The sequence below is a fragment of the Oncorhynchus kisutch genome, linkage group LG17 (assembly GCF_002021735.2).
Source record: "Oncorhynchus kisutch isolate 150728-3 linkage group LG17, Okis_V2, whole genome shotgun sequence".
Classification (NCBI taxonomy): Eukaryota; Metazoa; Chordata; class Actinopteri; order Salmoniformes; family Salmonidae; genus Oncorhynchus; species Oncorhynchus kisutch.
The window spans coordinates 52,362,202-52,381,864 of NC_034190.2; the positions used below are offsets into that span (position 1 = coordinate 52,362,202).

At 40.6% G+C, this 19,663-nt stretch overlaps 1 protein-coding gene across 1 annotated transcript; it reads left to right on the top strand.

Moving 5' to 3' along the window:
• The first annotated feature begins 27 nt into the window (after positions 1–27).
• LOC109907883 (5'-nucleotidase domain-containing protein 2-like) lies at positions 28–19,314 on the top strand. Its single transcript, XM_020506150.2, has 14 exons — positions 28–682; positions 1,212–1,396; positions 1,510–1,584; positions 1,722–1,777; positions 1,911–2,004; positions 2,510–2,638; positions 9,526–9,586; positions 10,286–10,388; positions 12,956–13,057; positions 13,195–13,276; positions 16,936–17,022; positions 17,222–17,362; positions 17,646–17,710; positions 17,863–19,314. The coding sequence occupies exons 1-14, from the start codon at positions 328–330 to the stop codon at positions 18,122–18,124; spliced, it is 1,797 nt and encodes a 598-aa protein (XP_020361739.1). The 5' UTR covers positions 28–327; the 3' UTR covers positions 18,125–19,314.
• The last annotated feature ends 349 nt before the right edge of the window (positions 19,315–19,663 follow it).

A 19,663-nucleotide genomic window follows, 5' to 3' on the forward strand; every position in this document is an offset into this window, starting at 1 on the left:
TAGATCAGTCACGTAGCAGGCGTAGGTCGAACTGTGTGTGCATGGAAACACGTTTTGGGAAGACTGCATTCTTTCGCACCATAATAGGCTGAACGTGAAATCAGTCATCGTCTCACCGCTCGTGATTCGATGAGGATGTTGATACCACAGAGGAAGAGGCGAAGCGAGAGAGCTGACTCCGCCCCATAATCTGTCCGGCAATGGGAGTGTCGAATATGCACTGGATTTTACTTGTGCATCAGACTCAGTGGCTATTGTAGGCTATTCACTACATATTTTTTGGGTGAGATAACGTTCTAAAGATACTCTGATAAATGCCAAGTACTAATGTCCTGTCAAAAAATAAGAATGTTTAGCCATGTGTTATGGCAGACAAGTAAGTCAACGTCGCTTCGCAAAGTTTATGTGGCTTCTTGTGGTAGCGTGGCATCTACAGGTCCGACCACCCAAATAGGGAAATGCTGCGAAGATGAACAAAATTGTGGATCAGATTTAGGTATCCAGCCTGTACGGTCCACAGCCATCCCAACTTCTCCATCACCCGCAAATCACAGACACGTAGCGAGCAACAACCAGAGGGTGTCGCCTACCTTGTCTGAAAGGGCATTCACTACAGGACTCCAGATTGACTCCAAGACTTACCTTTGGTCAAGGTATAATGAAATGAAACGGCTTGTGCACGGTAAGATGTTTTTATGTAAATGTTAAAGTTTGCCTAAAATATGTTAGTTTGTTTTGCCAACTGAAACTTTTTAATCACTAACCCATTTCCCTTTTGTCAATACTGTTTTTCCATCCATACCAGATAGATTGTTGGTTGTCAGTTGACAAATGTTAGACCCCTGCCATATCATCTTATTATATCATCTTATTATTGCTACACTGGAAACTTTTCAACCTCTCATTTGTCATTTTAGTAACACAATTCCCCCCTTGATTAGAATCAGATTGACCAATAAACCTAGTCTTTTATATTAATACCCCCCCTCCCATTATTATGTCTGTAATAAACTCTGAAGGATGTGCTAACTGTGAGTGAAATGTTCATAACCTAATGAAATACATCTTTGGCCATTTTTAACTAAAGGCCCCTACTGCCCAAAATTGTCCAGACTTCAGTTTACCCACACAATGCATTGAAGACGATTCATGAAGACTGATCATGGTAGATTTGGTATTTTGTTTAATGTTTCCTCCCTCCTTTTCTGCAGATCTGATTCCTCCAGGTGTATGTAACTTGCTGAACCCCTCCACCATCTATGCCAACAATGAGGTTGACTTGGACGAAGTGGACATCTATGGCTTTGATTATGACTACACACTCGCTCTGTACTCCAACACTCTTGATACAATGATCTACAACACAGCTCGAGACTTCCTTGTCAAACACTACAAGGTGTGTCTGATGGAAATGCGATGCTGTTTGCCTCATATTCTCATACAAATGTTCACGATGCACGTTTGTTTGATTTGAATTTGTTAAATTGTTTCTTTTAACTCCCCAAACAGTATCCAGAGGGCATTAGCAAGTATGACTATATTCCCAACTTCGCTGCACGTGGTCTCCACTATGACATTCAGAAGGTAAGTGCTTTTTTTCTGTATAAAAGCTTATAGTATAAACATTCAACTGGAAAATTTGAAATTAGCTGGAATAGTTTTACAATTTTTTTTACTAGAGTGAAATGGTAGTTGAACTAATAAAATTGTTTTCCGTGCAGGGACTGTTGATGAAAATAGATGCCTTCCATTACATCCAGCTGGGGACTGTATACAGGTAAGTTACTTGCTCGGTGAATATATGGAAAACTAAAGTTTTTTTCTAACAACAATACTCTTTGCTATTGCTATGTCATGGATTAAATACTGTAGTCCAGAGACCATAGTGAAAGAGATGTTAATTCCCACAGGGGTCTGAAGACTGTTCCAGATGACGAGGTTTTGGAGCTCTATGGTGGAACTCACCATGTCCCTCTTCAGGAAGTCAGTGGCTTCTATGGAAAGGTCACTACTTCACCACATTCTTCGACATCACTTGCCTGTGTCTTCCTGAACAGATGAGCTAGACAAGGATCGGAGATTGTGCATAAACATATTTGACCTATAGGCCTAAATGTTGAAAAAAGCATGCAAAAGTGATGATCTTTAAAGTAAAATAGTTCACAATTGCAATTCCTTCTAGTTGCAATGGCAGTAACTATAAGACACGTTTTACCATGTCCGTGACCTGTTCTAAACCACATTCTTTCTTTTAATCACAAAGAATCTATGGAGACTTTAGGCCAGCTACTGGAGAAATAGACATGGTCTGACTCGTTTATTGCTCTGTTCTCTCAGTGCCTTGGGAGAAGTTGAGTTTATTTGCCCACTTGATTAAATACCCTCCAAACCAAATGGTCGGTGTTCTCATACTATACTACGGGAATAAAAATCTATTAACTGACTGGTGTGCATGAATATGTATAACTTGATGTGTCTTCTATCCCGTTGGGCTAACGTTATCTTACAGGGTCCAATGATGAAGCAGTTCATGGATGTTTTCTCCATCCCAGAGATGACTCTCCTGGCAGCTGCCAATGACTACTTCAACTCTAATGACATTGAATATGACCCTGGTCATCTCTACAAAGATGTTTCGGTGAGTGCATTCAGCAACAAAACATGAATCCAAAGATAATACTTTATTTTAATTCAGACATCAAAGTAGGACCAGTTTTTCAAATGTGGGCAAATAGCTGGTTCTGAAAATACAAGGCTTTTAACTAAAGTCTAACTTAGTTCATTGCTGCACCCTGACTCCTGAGTTGTTGCACCGAAGTTAATCTCTGTGAATTTTCCTTTTGTCTACCATTGTGCATGGCAGTTGAGAATGTGGGTTAACTTTGTTTTTCATGCTGTGTCAGTCAGTGTGCCAAAAGCTATTTTATTCCTCCTCTCCCTCTCTCCCCATCAAGTGGAGCCACTTACTAATGCTTAGTGTGTCTAAATGGAAAAGGTTGGGCTAAAGAAAGCTAAAGAAAGACAAATCTATGTCGGTGAGGTAGCTTTTGGTGCCTGCCACGTTACCAGTGTGTTGGACTCTGTTCAAATGCTGTCAAGACATAGTGAAAAGTTCCCCATCTGTGTCCTGAGAACCCAAAAGTCGCATACCATTTTATCTTCTCATTGACTATAAATAGCTGCTGAACTTGATATTTGTAATGAACATTGATTTTAATGTAAAAAATTACAAAAACTGTAAATATCATCAATAGTCATAGTCAGTATTTTCCCAAAAACTTTTGCGAGATTTAGGGAAGCTGTTACATTCCTAGATTAATTGGATATTTGAGGGTTGTATGTTGATTTCGATCATGTCATCTAACACGGGATGGTAAAACCTAGGGACAATTGTCATGCATGGAGAGAACTGCGCTGATTGCTCTCTATCCAACTGTGTGGCAGAATCAACAGGCAGTGAGACAGACCTGCCCACATGACGCAGTGCCTCAGACTTGTTTACATATCGTCGCTGTCTGATAACATTTTAGCCTTTTTAATTAGGTTATTTATTCAAAGCAGTATCCCCTTAATGTATGCTGACTCTAGGAAGAAAATGTATTCAAAATAGCTTCTAAAGTTTAATGTATTTTTGTTAATGGGATAATATGGTCGTTTTTTTCAATTTCCTGAAAAGATGATGTTTTGGACATGAGGTTTTCGTCAGACAGAGACGATAAGACAATACTTGGCCCATAAGCCCATAAGTGATCACTCGAGTCTTTCACAGTTTTGGGCAAAATGAGAATTGAGACGATGCGCGCTTGCATCCCAACTGCCACTTGTCAACATTCCAAAGCCATTTGTGAGCATCATGGGGCCATACTTGCAAACATTAGAAAAAATTGAAGTTTGACAAAACGTTTAGTCTCAAAATGCGCATCAGCCAATTAAAATCGTAGACGTAATTGCATGTGATCAAATACTTACCCATGAAGCGTACTTAACAGAAGTCTAATGGTACATTCTGATAATCAAAGCAACTAGATCATGTGTGTTTGACTGACTAGTCAAATAGCTTTCTGTGTAGAGTGCTTAGCTCCACGTAATTGTTGCAGATTGTGGCAAGGGTTCGAATTTTACATGAGTTTTCCCCGTTGAAATGTAGAATTATATTTATTGTGTTTGTGTGTTGAAATGCAGCAAAAACCTTGGAAATTATGAATACAATTAATTAGGGGTTTCTTGTTGGAGTCCCTCTTGCAGGCTGATTCACAGGCTATTGGCACTGCTAACTAAATGTGTTTGTTTATTATGGATCCCTATTAGCTGCTGCCAAGGCAGCAAGGCAGCTACCAAGGAAGGCAGCTACTCTTCCTGGGGTCTGGCAAAATTAAGGCAGTTATACCATTTTAAAAACATTACAATACATTCATAACAGATTTCACAACACACTAAGTGTGTGCCCTCAGGCCCCTACTCCACTACCACATATCTACAACACAAAATCTGTGTGTGTGTATATGTTATCGTATGTATGTATGCATGGGTCTGTGCCTATGTTTGGGATGCTTCACAGTCCCTGCAGGTCCATAAAGTGTATTTCTACTGTTTGCATCGGTTACTTGATGTGGAATAGTGTTCCATGTAATAATGTGTGCCTCCCATAGTCTGTTGTGGACAGTGAAGAGACCTCTGTTGGCATGTCTTGTGGGGTATGCATGGGTGTCTGAGCTGTGTGCTAAGCTTTTAAACAGATGGCTCGGCTCGGTGCTTTAAACATGTCAACACCGCTCACAAATACAAGTATTGATGAAGTCTATCTCTCCTCCACTTTGAGCTAGGAGAGATTGACATGCATATTATTAATGTTTGCTCTCTGTGTACATCCAAGAGCCAGCCGTGCTGCCCTGTTTAGAGCCAATTGCAATATTCCTAAGTCCCTCTTTGTGGCACCTGACCACACAACTGAACAGTAGTCCAGGTGCGACAACTAGAGCCTGTAGGGACTGCCTTGTTGATAGTGCTGTTAAGAAGGTAGAGCAGTGCTTTTATTATGGACAGACTTCTCCCTATCTTAGCTACAATTGTATAAATATGTTTTTACCATGATAGTTTACAATCCAGAGTTACTCCAAGCAGTTTAGTCACCTCAACTTGCTCAATTTCCACATTATTTATTACAATATTTAGTTTAAGTTTAGGGTTTAGTGAATGATTTGTCCCAAATACAATGCTTTTAATTTTTGAAATATTTAGGACTAACTTATTCTTTGCCACCCATTCTGAAACTAACTACAGTTCTTTTAAGTGTAGCAGTCATTTCAGTTGCTGTAGTAGCTGACGTGTATAGTGTTGAGTCATCCGCATACATAGACACACTGGCTTTACTCAAAAGTAAGGGGCCTAGACAGCTTCCCTGGGGAATTCCTGATTCTACCTGGATTATTTTGGAGAGGCTTCCATTAAAGAACACCCTCTGTGTTCTGTTAGACAGGTAACTCCTTATCCACAATATAGTAGGGGATGTAAAGCCATTACAAACAGGTTTTTCCAGCAGCAGACTGATCAATAATGTCAAAAGCTGAACTGAAGTCAAACAAAACAGCCCCCACAATCTTTTTTTATCATCAATCTCTGCATCAGCCTATCAAATATATTAGACTTTATATCCACCAACAAATGCCATTTCTTAAAATAGGTCAACTTGGTCACCAAATTGCATAGATGTGTAGGCTACAGTTTACATGTACAATGTTTCATATGCATTTTTATAATCATCCACTTTGTCACGTGTTATTTGAATCGAGCATCGAGTACCAGCAGTGAACAGTGTTTTCTTTAACAAAAATGCTTTATGCGAGGGGGCTCGAACCCACGGTTAATGTGCACTGGTTTTAGTCAACCGCTTTGACTCTAAAACCACTGTGAAACAGATGAGCAACAATGTGGGATTTTGTCATATATATGAAAATGTGCCTTTTTGAATTTTGTCAGGTCAACGAGGCATCATGCAATATTGGCACTCCAACACATGAGAACAAAAGTAAACCTTGAATTTGAAGGTTTAAAATAGCCCTCTGGTGGCCACGTTGACCTATTCTAAGAAATGCCATTGGTTGGTGGATATAAAGTCTTAAGATTTTTGATCGGCTGATGCAGGATTGTTACAAGAAAATAATCACTGCCACCTGTTAAAGTTAGCATAGGGCTAAATGTGCCAGGTTATGTAATGGGAACAGCATTTAATCACATGCAACTACATCGATGATTTTAATTGACTGATGCACATTTTAAGACTGAGAGAAAGTTTAAACCTAAACTTTTCTAATGTTGGCAAGTATGGCCCCCTTGTGTCCCACCACAACCTGTTTTGTAACATGATTTACTATTAAGCACTGCCAGACAGCCTCTCACTCCGGTAATAGATAGTGAGAACGTTCAAAACAAAACGTCACCGAAGCTCTTTGCCACTCGTCAGTGACTTGATAAGTTGATTTAGTTAACGTGGCCTGCTGCTCAATGTGCCTGCTAGCTAGTAGCTAGCTTCATTGACAAACACAGATGGAACTTAGCTAGCTAGTGGTTTTGGGCAATGATAATGGTTTGATGGCACCGGAGAGGATGGCTGTCATTTCATGGGCTCTTAACAAACCGTGCTATTTTGTTCATTTTTTCAAAACTTATTTTGTACATAAAGTTGCTGCTACCGTCTCTTATGACCGAAAAGAGCTTCCGGAAATCAGAACAGTGATTGAACTGGACGAAGAATTTCTCTGAGTAGGACGAGAGGGATTTACTCCAGACACCAGAACAGGCCCTCATTCCTGTCATTTGCAGGAGAAAGAGACAGAAAAGATATCGTGGAAAGAGATCGGGGTGCCTTGGATCTGCCGACGAGTGGCTTATCTGCCCTAGCCATCCGTACTACTGGCCAACATACAATCCATGGAAAATAAATTGGATGAACTAAAAGGACGTATATCTAAAGAAGTCTCAAGGTTTTGCTCTCCTGAGGTAGAGCATCTCATGATAAGCTGTAGACCACACTATCTACGAAGAGTTTTTATCTGTATTTTTTTGTAGCGGTCTACATACCACCACATACCGATGCTGGCACTAAAACCGCACCCAATGAGTTGTATACTGCCATAAGCAAAAACGCTAATCCAGAGGTGGCGCTCCTAGTGGCCGGGGACTTAAATGCAGGGAAACTTTTACATCTGTTTTACATGTTAAATATGCAACCAGAGAGAGAGAAACTCTAGACAACCTTTACTCCACACACAGAGACGCTTACAAAGCTCTCCCTCGCCCCCCATTTGGAAAATCTGACCATAATTCTATCCTCCTGATTCCTGTTTTCAAGCAAAAATTTAAGCAGGAAGCACCAGTGACTCGGTCAATAAAGAAGTGGTCAGATGAAGCAGCTGCTAAACTACAGGACTGTTTTGCTAGCACAGGCTGGAATATGTTCAGGGAGTCTTCTGATGGTATTGATGAGTACACCACATCAGTCACTGACTTCATAAATAAGTGCATCGACGACGTCGTCCCCACAGTGACTGTCCGTACAAACCCAACCAGAAGCCATGGATTACAGGCAACATCCGCACTGAGCTAAAGGGTAGAGCTGCAGCTTTCAAGGAGCGGGACTTTAACCCGGAAGCTTATAAGAGGCCCCACTATGCCCTCCGATGAACCATCAAACAGACAGTGTCGGATGTAGCAGGGCTTGCAAACTATCACAGACTACAAAGGGAAGCACAGCCGAGAGCTGCCCAGTGACACAAGCCTACCAGATGAGCTAAAGTCCTTCTATGCTCGCTTTGAGGCAAGTAACATTGAAACATGCATGAGAGCACCAACTGATGATTGTGTGATCATGCTCTACGCAGCCGATGTGAGTAAGACCTTTAAACGGGTCAACATTCACAAGGCCTCAGGGCCAGACGGATTACCAGGACGTGTACTCCGTTGTCTTTACTGACATTTTCAACCTCTCCCTGTTTGAGTCTATAAACCAACATGTTTCAAGCAGACCTCCATAGACCCTGCCCAAGAACACTAAGGTAACCTGCCTAAATTACTACCGACCCGTAGCACTCACGTCTGTAGCCATGAAGTGCTTTGAAAATCCGTTCATGGCTCACATCAACACCATTAGCCCAGAAACCCTAGACCCACTCCAATTTGCATACAACCCCAACAGATCCACAGATGACGCAATCTCTATTGCCCTCCACACTGCCCTTTCACACCTGGAACACCTATGTGAGAATGCTATTCTCTTCTACAGCTCAGCGTTCAACACCATAGTGCCCTCAAAGCTCATCACAAAGCTAAGGACCCTGGGTCTAAACACCTCCCTCTGCAACTGGATCCTGGACTTCCTGATGGGCCGCCCCCAGGTGGTAAGGGTAGGTAACAAAACATCCGCCATGCCGATCCTTTACATGGGGGGGCCCTCAGGGGTGCGTGCACAGTCCCCTCCTGTACTCCCTGTTCAATCATGACTGCATGGCCAGGCACGACTCCAACACCATTAAGTTTGCAGATGACACAACAGTGGTAGGCCTGATCACCAAAAACAACGAGACAGCATATAGGGAAGAGGTCAGAGACCTGGTTGTGTGGTGCCATGACAACAACCTCTCCCTCAACGTGATCAAGACAAAGGAGATGATTGTGGACTACAGGAAAAGGAGGACGTCTACAGAAGTCTACTGAACATGCCCCCCCCCCTTTTTACACTGTTGCTATGCTCTGTTATGCATAAATCACTTTAATAACTCTACCCATATGTGTATATATTACCTCAATTACCTCGAAGCCGGTGCCCTCGCACATTGACTCTGTAGCGGTACCCTCTGATTATAGCCTCGCTATTGTTATTTTATTGCTGCTCTTTAATTATTTGTTGCTTTTTTTATTAGGTATTTTTCTTAACTGCATTGTTGATTTAAGGGCTTTTCACTAAGGTGTTGAATTCGGCACGTGACTAATCAAATTTGATTTGATGAACAGCATGTAGCTTGTGCATTATTTACGATAGTTTTACAGCTTGCCGATGAAGTTGTAGACATGTTCTCAGAAATCAGTCCTGAGTGCAGCTACTTGAAAGTACTACACCAAGCACCTTACCAATATGTAAAATTGTGTGACTAAGACCACCCCTGCAAAAAAAAAACATTTATATAAATTAATATAGCGAACATAACACACCCACATCGAACCAGGCCTTGTTTTGTTAAGTTGCTGATTCAGGATGTCTATGATTGATTCTGAACAAACTGTACTTCTCAGTTACAGAAGTGAGTGGCAAGATTCCAGGAATGCTAGATCTTTACAGCACACTCTGCAAACATTCAATGGATCTCTCCCAAGAGAGGAAAAACGTGGCTGGTTAAATGTCCTTTTAGGTGGGAGTAGTAAGCCCACAAAAGTGTTCGGTCAGAAATGTATTTTAGACCTTGAGCAAGACAACTGTATACAAACATTCTCAGTGAAAGTTGAGCTTATCCACACTCTTTTAATTTTCCTTAGGATGCCATTGGAATGGTGCATATCAAAGGCTACATGTACAAGTGGATAATGCAAGACTTGGGTGAGATGTACTATTTTTTTTATAAAAAATTAAAAATTCCATCTTCGGTTTTAGACATTATATCTCATTTGTTTGTATTGGATGCTCCCCATCTCACCCATGCCCAGATTGCAGGTTCTTTTAAACAGAACATTGTTAAAATCCCCTAAATAAAAAGCAGTGTTGTCTTGATCCACTGTTTATTTCTCTGTATTTGAAAACATAAACAGGAGAGCAATTTAACTGCCCTGCAGATAATAGTTTTGGGGTTATGATAAGAAGTACTAATATTTTTCAAGTATTTTAAATCTGATTCTTCCAAAACCATTGCTAAGGGTAAGTCAAGATAATTGATCAAATATTGCAAACATACTTTAAAGTGCAAATAAATGACTGTACCCTTGAGAATTTATCATGTTAATAGGTTTTGTTTAAAGATGTGTTTACGGAGTTCAGGTTTGTCAGGAATTGAGAGGAGAGGGCATTTCAAGACAGTATAAAATGTATCTTTATACTCTGCTCTACCACAGTCTCACAATTACTTTAAATACCTTTGTATTTTGCTTAAGTGCTACATGACTGTTTCCCACTGGACAAAGCTATCAGTTTCTTCCAAGGGACAACACGTTCTGACGGAAGTGGAATATTTACATACTTGAGAAATACTCAAGGGAAGGGGATATTCCTGTCTGAATTGACCCTTTCATCTCTCTCCCACAGAGAAATATATTCTCAGAGGAGATGAGACATATGCAGTTCTGCACCGTCTGGCCAGCCATGGCAAGAAGCTCTTCCTTATAACCAACAGCCCATTTAGCTTTGTGTAAGTATCACCATCAACCAAATCAAACTGACAGTTAAATAAATCAGAGATATACAGTACCAGTCAAAAGTATGGATACAGATACTCATTCAAGGGTTTCTTTATTTTTACTATTTTCTACATTGTACAAAAATAGTGAAGACATTAGAACTAGGAAATAACACATATGAAATCATGTAGTAACCAAAAAGTGTTAAGCAAAAATGTTATGTTTTCAAAGTAGCCACCCTTTGCATTGATGACAGCTTTGCTCTTGGCATTCTCTCAACCAGATTCACATGGAAAGCTTTTCCAACAGTCTTGAAGGAGTTCCCACATATCCTGAGCATTTGTTGGCTGCTTTTCCTTCACTCTGCGGTCCAACTTATCCCAAACCGTCTCAATTGGGTTGTGGTCAGGTGATTGTGGAGGACAGGTCATCTGATGCAGTACGCATCACTCTCGTTCTTGGTCAAATAGCCCTTACACAGCCTGGAGGTGTGTTGGGTCATTGTCCTGTTGAAAAACAAAGCACAAACTAGATGGGATGGCATTCTAAATTCTAAATAAATGGTGTTCTAAATAAATCACTGTCCGTATCACCAGCAAAGCACCATTAGCCCCACCTCCATGCTTCACGGTGGGAACCACACATGCAGAGATCATCCATTCACCTACTCTGCGTCTCACAAAAACACAGTGGTTGGAACCAAAAATCTCAAATTTGGACACATCAGACCAAAGGACAGATTTCCACTGGTCTAATGTCCATTGCTCATGTTTCTTGGCCAAAGCAAGTCTCTTCTTCTTATTGGTGTTCTTTAGCAGTCGTTTCTTTGCCGCAATTAGACTGAAGGCCTGATTCACGAAGTCCCCTCAACAGTTGATTTTGAGATGTGTCTGTTACCTGAATTATTTATTATTATTATTTGGGCTGCAATTTCTGAGGCTGGTAACTCTAATGAACTTATCCACTTAACTCTGGATCTTCCTTTCCTGTGGCGGTCCTCATGAGAGCCAGTTTCATCATAGCGCTTGGTGGCTATCTTCTGTATACCACCCCTACCATGTCACAATACAACTGATTGTCTCAAAAGCATTAAGAAGGAAAGAAATTCCACAAATTGACTTTTAAGGCACACCTGTTAATTGAAATGCATTCCAGGTGACTACCTAATGAAGCTGGTTGAGAGAATACCAAGAGTGTGCCAAGCTGTCATCAAGGCAAAGGGTGGCTACTTTGAAGAATCTCAAATATAAAATATATTCTGATTTGTTTAACACTTTTTTTGGTTACAACATTATTCCATATGTGTTATTTCATAGTTTTGATGTCTTCACTATTATTCTACAATATAGAAAATAGTCAAAATGAAGAAAAACCCTTGAATGAGTAGGTGTGTCCAAACTTTTGACTGGTGCTGTACATTCAGGCAAAGGCGGCGGCGTGCGCTTTCAAGTTGTTTGGGGAAGCGCATGTTCACCATTAAAAATGCACCTTTATAATAAATTATTCCATGCATCCTCGCATTTGCAGACTTATGTAAGAGAGCCTACTATTCGTAATGTGATGAGTAGATTGGATAGTCATAATTTAGGCTAATGATATAACTCGATCACTGTTCGCAGGAAATACTGTTCAATGCAAGGCTGAGCGCGTTGTAGAGTAAATCTATGCTGTTGTAGATTACCCTTTCTTTGCACGGGAAGAATTTGGCCTTTTTTTATAAACATATTTCATGCAATCCTACTACACTTTATGACTAGAGGCATTAGCAGAATGTTTTCATCATCAACTTACAGTGTAGCCTGCTCTGCTGACAAACAGATCAATAAAAACAACGTTGCTTGATCCATAGAATAGGCCTATGAGACGGGGAGACACAAATACAAAATGATGTCCATCTAACTTGGAGGAAATTATTGTCCAAAAACAAACTCATGTGGCACTGATCCAACAATGATAAAGAGTGAATATGCACACTCACTGGGGATATGGCCTGTGCTCTCTTCTGGTGCCAATAAAATAGGCTATACTGGTCGCTCAATTTAGTTGAGAATTTTGATAACTAAAAGACAGATGAGGATTTTTATTGTCTTTACAGCAATATAGCCATTTGCCTTCCAAAGTATGTTTTCTCACGGTTGTATTTTGAAATATTGCGATATGCCTGGCTGGGGCTCTCTACCTCTCACTGACAGTTGTAACTCGACAATCATCTATTTGGTATTTGCCGCGCACGCTGCCCAAATTGCGGGCCCTTACGACTTTAGGCAATGTGATTTAAACAATCCACAGCTTATTAATTTTATTTTAAAGACTCTAATGTTCCTCTGGCCAAATCATGCTTTCTGGTGTAGTAGCCTATGTTGAATAATTTTATTTATTTCTGAATACACAGGAGTAGGTTAATTAGGTTATATAATTTTGGAAATTTTAATTCAATTGACTTTCGGGGGAAGCTTTGCTTTTATTTGTAAAAATTGTTAACATTATGGATGTGCCATCTGTGGGCACTTTCAGCTCTCAACAGTAACTGTACATTTCGTGGTTGTTCACTAACCAGCTGTTTTCCGATTTTATTTAGAGACAAAGGGATGAAATACATGGTAGGAAAGGACTGGAGGGACTTTTTTGATGTTGTCATTGTTCAAGCTGACAAACCACACTTCTTCAACAACTGTGGCAAGTAAGTCTGAGATTTTATATCTTTATACTCTCAACCAAGAAGTGTCTAAATTCTATAACCTTGGTCTATGAGAGAAAATGAGAGCATTCTACACTGTTCAGGTCATTGTGTGACCTGATCATATTTTCTACTTGCAGACCTTTCAGACGTTTGGATGGCAACGGGGACCTTCAGTGGGACAAGATCAAGAGCTTGGATAAGGGCCAGATCTACAAACAGGTAGGAGCGGAGACATTACCCAGAAATATTACTTTATACAGTGCATTCAGAAAGTATTCAGACCTCTTGACCTTTTCTACATTTTGTTACGTTACAGCCTTATTCTAAAATGAATTAAATCTAAATTTTCCCCTCAATCTACACACACTACCCCATAATGCTAAAACAAAAATTTGATTTGAGCAAATATATGAAGAAAAAAAACCTGAAATATCAGGAATAACGCTACAAGCTTGGCACATCTGTATTTGTTAAGTTTCTCCCATTCCCTGCAGATCCTTCAAGCTCTGTTAGGTTGGATGGGGAGTGTCGCTGCACAGCTGTTTTCACATCTCTTTAGATATGTTCGATCAAGTCCGGGCTCTGGCTGGGCCACTCAGACATTCAGAGACTTGACCCGAAGCTACTCCTGCGTTGTCTTGGCTGTGTGCTTAGGGTCGTTGTCCTTTTGGAAGGTGAACCTTGGTCCCAGTCTGAGGTCCTGAGCGCTCTGTAGCAGGTTTTCATCAAGGATCTCTCTGTACTTTGCTCCGTTCATCTTTCCCGCGATCCTGACTAGTCTCCTGGTCTCTGCCGCTGAAAAACCTCCCCACAGCATGATGCTGCCACCACCATGCTTCACCATAGGGAAAGTGCAAGGTTTCCTCCAGATGTGAAACTCTGTCAGAGTGACCATCGGTGTCTTGGTCACCTCCCTGATCAAGGCCCTTCTCCCGATTCCTCAGTTTGGCCGGGCGCCCACCTTTAGGAAGAGTCTTGGTGGTCTCAAACACCTTCCATTTAAGAATGATGGAGGAAACTGTTCTTGGGGACCTTCAATGCTGCAGAAATATTTTGGTACCCTTCCCCAGATCAGTGCCTCAACACAATCCTGTTCCGGCGCTTTACGGACAATTCCTTCGACCCCATGGCTTGGTTTTAGCTCTGACATACACTTGTCACCTTTGGGACCTTTATATAGACGGGTGTGTGCCTTTCCAAATCATGTCCAATCAATTGAACTTACCACAGGTGGACTCCAATCAAGTAGAAACGGCTCAAGGATGATCAATGGAAACAGGATGCACCTGAGTTCAATTTCAAGTCTCATAGCAATGAGTCTGAATAATTACTGCATGTAAATAAGGTATGTTTTTTTTTTTTATACATTTGCAAAATTTTCTAAAAACTTGTTTTCACTTTGTCGTGGGGTAGTGTGTGTAGATTGATGAGGAAAAAAACTAATTTTAGAATAAGGCTGTAATGTAACAAAATGTGGAAAAAGTAATGGGGTCTAAATACTTTCAAATCCGCTGTATATATACGCAAAATGATACGTGAGAGTGTGGGCCAAAGTTCTATGCCAGCTTGTAAATTATGAACTTGTCCATTTGAATTGCAGTGACTAACTCAGTTGCAGGACTTACCAGCACTTGTGTTCCAGGTAGTGGTCATTTGTGAGATTCACAATGTCAATGTCGCATTTGATCCTTTTACTGTGGGAAATTAATGACATGACATGATTGGAATGGCATTACATTTTTACATTTGAGTCATTAAGCTGATGGTCTTATCCATTGCGACTTACAGTACATTTACGTACTTTTGCGCACGGGTCCCCCATGGGAATCGAACCCACAACCTTGGTGTTGCAAGACTATTGTGATGTGTGGAACATTAGTCCAAGTTACTATTTAATCAACCTGAATCATATGTCCCTAGTCTGAGTAATGCTTGTCTTACAAAGATGGCCTTTGAAGTCTACGCAAAGATGTTAGTCTTGTCCCTGTTATAGCTGAAAATTGATCAGGTTTAGTGAAAAGTGGATTATATTTTGATGCTGTGACATGTATTGTCTCTGGGGTTGCAATTGGAGGGTATATTACTGGACAATAACAAAGTTTACCTGTAAACTACCAGAATCTGGGTGACTTTAAAGTTTTTATTTGTATTTTATCAGATTATATCTTGTGTGGCCTTTTTGGGTACTTCAGATTACTGTAATTATCTCTGGCCCTCTGTGTGGTCTTGTCACATGTAAATATAAAATAATCAAATAAGATTATTTTTAAACTAAACATTTGAATGACAAAACTGTAAAGCATTATCCTAAATATAAACTATCAACTTGGTGAATACCATTGGTGTTTTAATATGAGGGTTTCAGCATGAAATCTCCTTAATTTTTTTACACACATTTATTTTACTATGTCAATATGTCTTTATTGTAAATGTTTTTTCACCAAACTGGTGGCAGATGGGAAAAAAGTCAAGTTCCTCTTGAACCAAATGGTCTATCCACTAGAAACATGGACAAAGATTTAAAAAATGTTTTCAATATATGAATATATTTTTGGGTTATTCAAGTATAAATTACTGAAGTTACCATAGATTGACATAGATGACCTGTTAATTCTGTTAACTTTGGTAAATTACCAGTAGCTTTGCAACCCTAATTGCCACAGTAGGACATGGTAACCATGCAGTACTTTTCCGCTCTCCCTAAGAGCACTGCCAACATCATTGGCAGATTGACCCACAGTCAAGGCCAATAGTTGTCTGCTGCTAAGGCCTCAGCAGAATTTGGTGGAAGACCACATCTTTATATTAATTGTCATTAGTCCTGTTATAGTTCTGCCAATCCACAGTCCTTTTTTTGCCTTATTTCCTCCTGTCTTTACTTCAAGCATTACAACTTAAAGGCCCAGTGTAGTCAAAAAATGTGTGTTTTCATATACACTGAGTGTACAAAACATTTTAAGGACACCTTCCTAATATTGAGTTCCACCCCCCCACCCTTTTGCCCTCAGAACAGCTTCATTTTGTCTGGGCATGGAGTCAACAAGGTGTTGAAAGCGTTCCACAGGGATGCTGGCCCATATTGACTGCAATGCTTCCCACAGTTGTGTCAAATTTGCTTGGATGTCTTTTGGGTGGTGGACCATTCTTGATTCACACAAAACTGTTAATTATGAATAACACAGCACAAACCAGTGCACCTGGCACAAACTACCATACCCTGTTCAACGGCACTTAAATCTTTTGTCTTGCCCATTCACCCACTGAATGGCACACATACACAATCCATGTCTCAATTGTCTCAAGGATTAACAATCCTTCTTTAACCTGTCTCTTCCCCTTAATCTACACTGATAGAAGTTGATTTAACAAGGGATCATAGCTTTCACCTGGGTTCACCTGGTCAGTCTGTCATCGATAGAGAAGGTGTCCTTAATGTTTTTTTGCATTCAGTGTATATGTCCACACTATGAGATTGGAATAATATTATGAAAATTATGATAATGCCCTTTTAGTGTAAAAAAAGATCACCTGAAATGTTTGCCTGTTTTTGGTGGGATGGGGTTTTGGCCTGCCTGGTAGGCCAGGCGATTAAATTTGTCCATAGACCAATTAGAAAGTGTTCCAAACGTTTCTGCCAATACGTATTTTTTTTTCTCGTTTTCCCCTCCCCATTCAGGACTGTCTCGGTGTGGTCAATCTAAATTCTTGCTTGAGAAATTGCTCTTTGCTAAAGCTATTTTTGTAAAAAAAAAAATACCATCACAGAAAGGTACTTAATTGTTACCCAGAAATGATTTAATATTGAGATCAAAATGGCTGCATTGGACCTTTTAATCATCTTTCCTAGTGACATTCATTATGCTCTCTCCTTGTTGTAGGGCAACCTGTTTGACTTTCTCAGGCTCACAGGATGGAGGGGATCCAAGGTGCTCTACTTTGGAGATCATCTGTACAGTGACTTGGCAGTGAGTCATACTATATTATGTCAGAAGTTTTGGTACTGATTCAGGCAGTGTAAATGTGATTTCAGAACACAAGAAATGCACACATGAATTGATTGTGTTTCAAGGACTGTGCCTCGCATTGTTGTGCTTACAATGTAATAACTCGTGGCATGCTGTGGCTAATCGTTGTGCTGGGCTGACTGCTCATGCTCTCCTGCAGGACCTGATGCTGCGTCACGGCTGGCGGACAGGGGCCATAGTACCAGAGCTGGAGGTGGAGACCAGGGTGGTGAATACGGAGCAGTATGCACAAAGCCTCACCTGGCTGCAGGCACTCACCGGTCTACTGGAACGCATGCAGGTACACTATTGTGCATTTTACCACATAGAACTCAGCAAACTGTGAGATCAAAGCAATAGGTTAAGTTACACGTCTTGCATTTACCATGACGGGTCCCTCTCCTTTATGGGATGTATTCCCAATCAATTGTACCCACGCAAAAAACATGACTACAACAAGCTAATATTATGATTTTGTTACCCATCAGCCATGCAATTGAGAATGGAGACACTTGACGCCATGTTTTTCTTGAATGTTGAGATGAAGGTATTCAAGTGAAACGTTTTTTATTGAACCTGTGCAGGTGCATCGAGATCCAAAGTCAAAGGAAGTTCTACAGGATTGGTTGAAGGAAAGAGAAGAGCTTCGGTGAGTCTAGTTATTGTAGATAAATTGTACTTAATTTATCAAAACCGTCGGACAGCTAGTCAGACCTTAAGGATTCTGTGTAATTTTGACTTGGCAAGCTTCGTACAGACCTATGAGCTTCCTTCTGCCCTTTCTTTCATTTTCCCCCTCAGAGCTGTGACCAAGAACCTGTTCAACCCTCACTTTGGCAGCATTTTCCGCACCTGCCACAACCCCACCTTCTTCTCCCGTCGCCTGTGTCGCTTCTCTGACCTCTACATGGCATCCATCAGCTGTCTGCTCAACTACGACCTCTCCTACACCTTCTACCCTCGTCGCACCCCCCTGCAGCACGAGGCGCCCCTGTGGATGGACCAGCTTTGCACTGGCTGCATGAAGACTCCCTTTCTGGAGGAGATGGCTCACATCCGCTGAGGGCCGCTCCGAGGTTTCACAAACCTCAAACTTGATATAAAGAGACAGGAACTGAAGCTATGCCGGGAGTAAGGAGAATTGGGGCATAGTGCACAGATCATGAGTGCCACCTCCTGGGTTGTTGTATGCCAGTAGGTAAAGTGAAAAGGAAGGGAAAAGGGGATACCTAGTCAGTCACACAACTGAATGCATTCAACCGAAATGTGTCTTCCGTATTTAACCCAACCCCTCTGGACCAGCATATAGTAATAGTAAACTATCTGGCTATTCAAGTTACCCAACATCACTTGGTTGGCAAGAACATTTAACGGGTTAAGCCTTTCGTTACTTTTTAGGTTAGTTAAGTTGAGGTTGCAACTTGTAATTAAAAACCAAAAAATTTGAACAATAACTGTTTGTACATGGTGCGGATATCTGTTACTTGATTACTCTTCTTTTTTTTTATTTTATTTTAAGCATGTAGCCTCCTCACTGTAACAGACTGATTTAATGACCTCATTAGTTTGAGTTATGAGTAATGGTGTTATAAGTTTATTGGGTTATAAGTTTATTGGTGTATAGTCTTGGCTGTTACTGTATTTGAGTACGACCATTCACATTGCAGTATGGTTCAGGGCAAGCTAAGTTGTTGCAGTCACTAGAAATCTATTTTGGGTCAATCTTGAATCGGTGGCATTTTTGCAACCATGAGTTAACACTTTAAAATGGCAAATAGTTACACATCATACATGTTTTTGTTTGTCAATAATACAATATAGGCTAATGCAAGTCGTTTATACTGCAAAACTTTTAAGTCTCAAATTAAATATCACATTTTGTTGCTCAAAAGCTTAATTATCCATTTGTGTCACTTCAAAGTAATAAATGAGTACCAAATATGACTGCTGAAACAACAATACAAATAGGGTATCTCCCTCTCATAAATGAGAGTTCAGTTATATGATATAAAAGTGTAATTTAGCTGACAAATGTGTGGTAATGGTTTATATATTTGCTCCTGGCTGTCAGTCTGTCTGTCTCTGTGGGACAGCCAGTGGCGACCCGTCATTCAGGGCAGGTGAGAGCCCCACCTGTTTTAAGCCCCACTCTTTTAGCCTGTTTTGCATGTAATTACGTGTCACATATCACTTTGCAAACATTGTAAAAAATATAAATAATCATTGATTTAATAAAGCTGCATACAAACATGGTCTATTTTTTTTCTTTCTTGAGTAAGGAAGCTCAAATGCAGGTGTTTCAGCATAGTGCTTTCTGTGGTGGTGGGGCAGCCAGTGAAATACGGAGCGTTGGGGTTGGTAATGTTCTCGAGTTGCGCCGTGATTGTGTAATGTTTTTCTAGTTGCGCTGTGATTGGCTCAGTGTTCTGCCATATCTAATGGTGAAGCTTGAAAATTCAAGCCCCTTAGGTGCTGCCATAGTTACATTAGAAGTGCCCATCCAAGAAGGCTCAAGGGCTCCCGAGTGGCGCAGCGGTCTAAGGCAGAACTAAGAACAGATATAGCCCTTGGTTCACTCCAGACCTGACTGCCCTCGACCAGC

What these genes read in the sequence shown, in the direction of transcription:
- LOC109907883 (XM_020506150.2), top strand. Translation starts at nt 328, where the DNA reads ATGTCCTGTCAAAAAATAAGAATGTTTAGCCATGTGTTATGGCAGACA. An exon ending in TCAGTGGCTTCTATGGAAAG is followed by an intron (nt 2,005 to 2,509) that starts GTCACTACTTCA and finishes GTTATCTTACAG; the next exon opens with GGTCCAATGATGAAGCAGTT. An exon ending in GTCTACTGGAACGCATGCAG is followed by an intron (nt 17,363 to 17,645) that starts GTACACTATTGT and finishes GAACCTGTGCAG; the next exon opens with GTGCATCGAGATCCAAAGTC.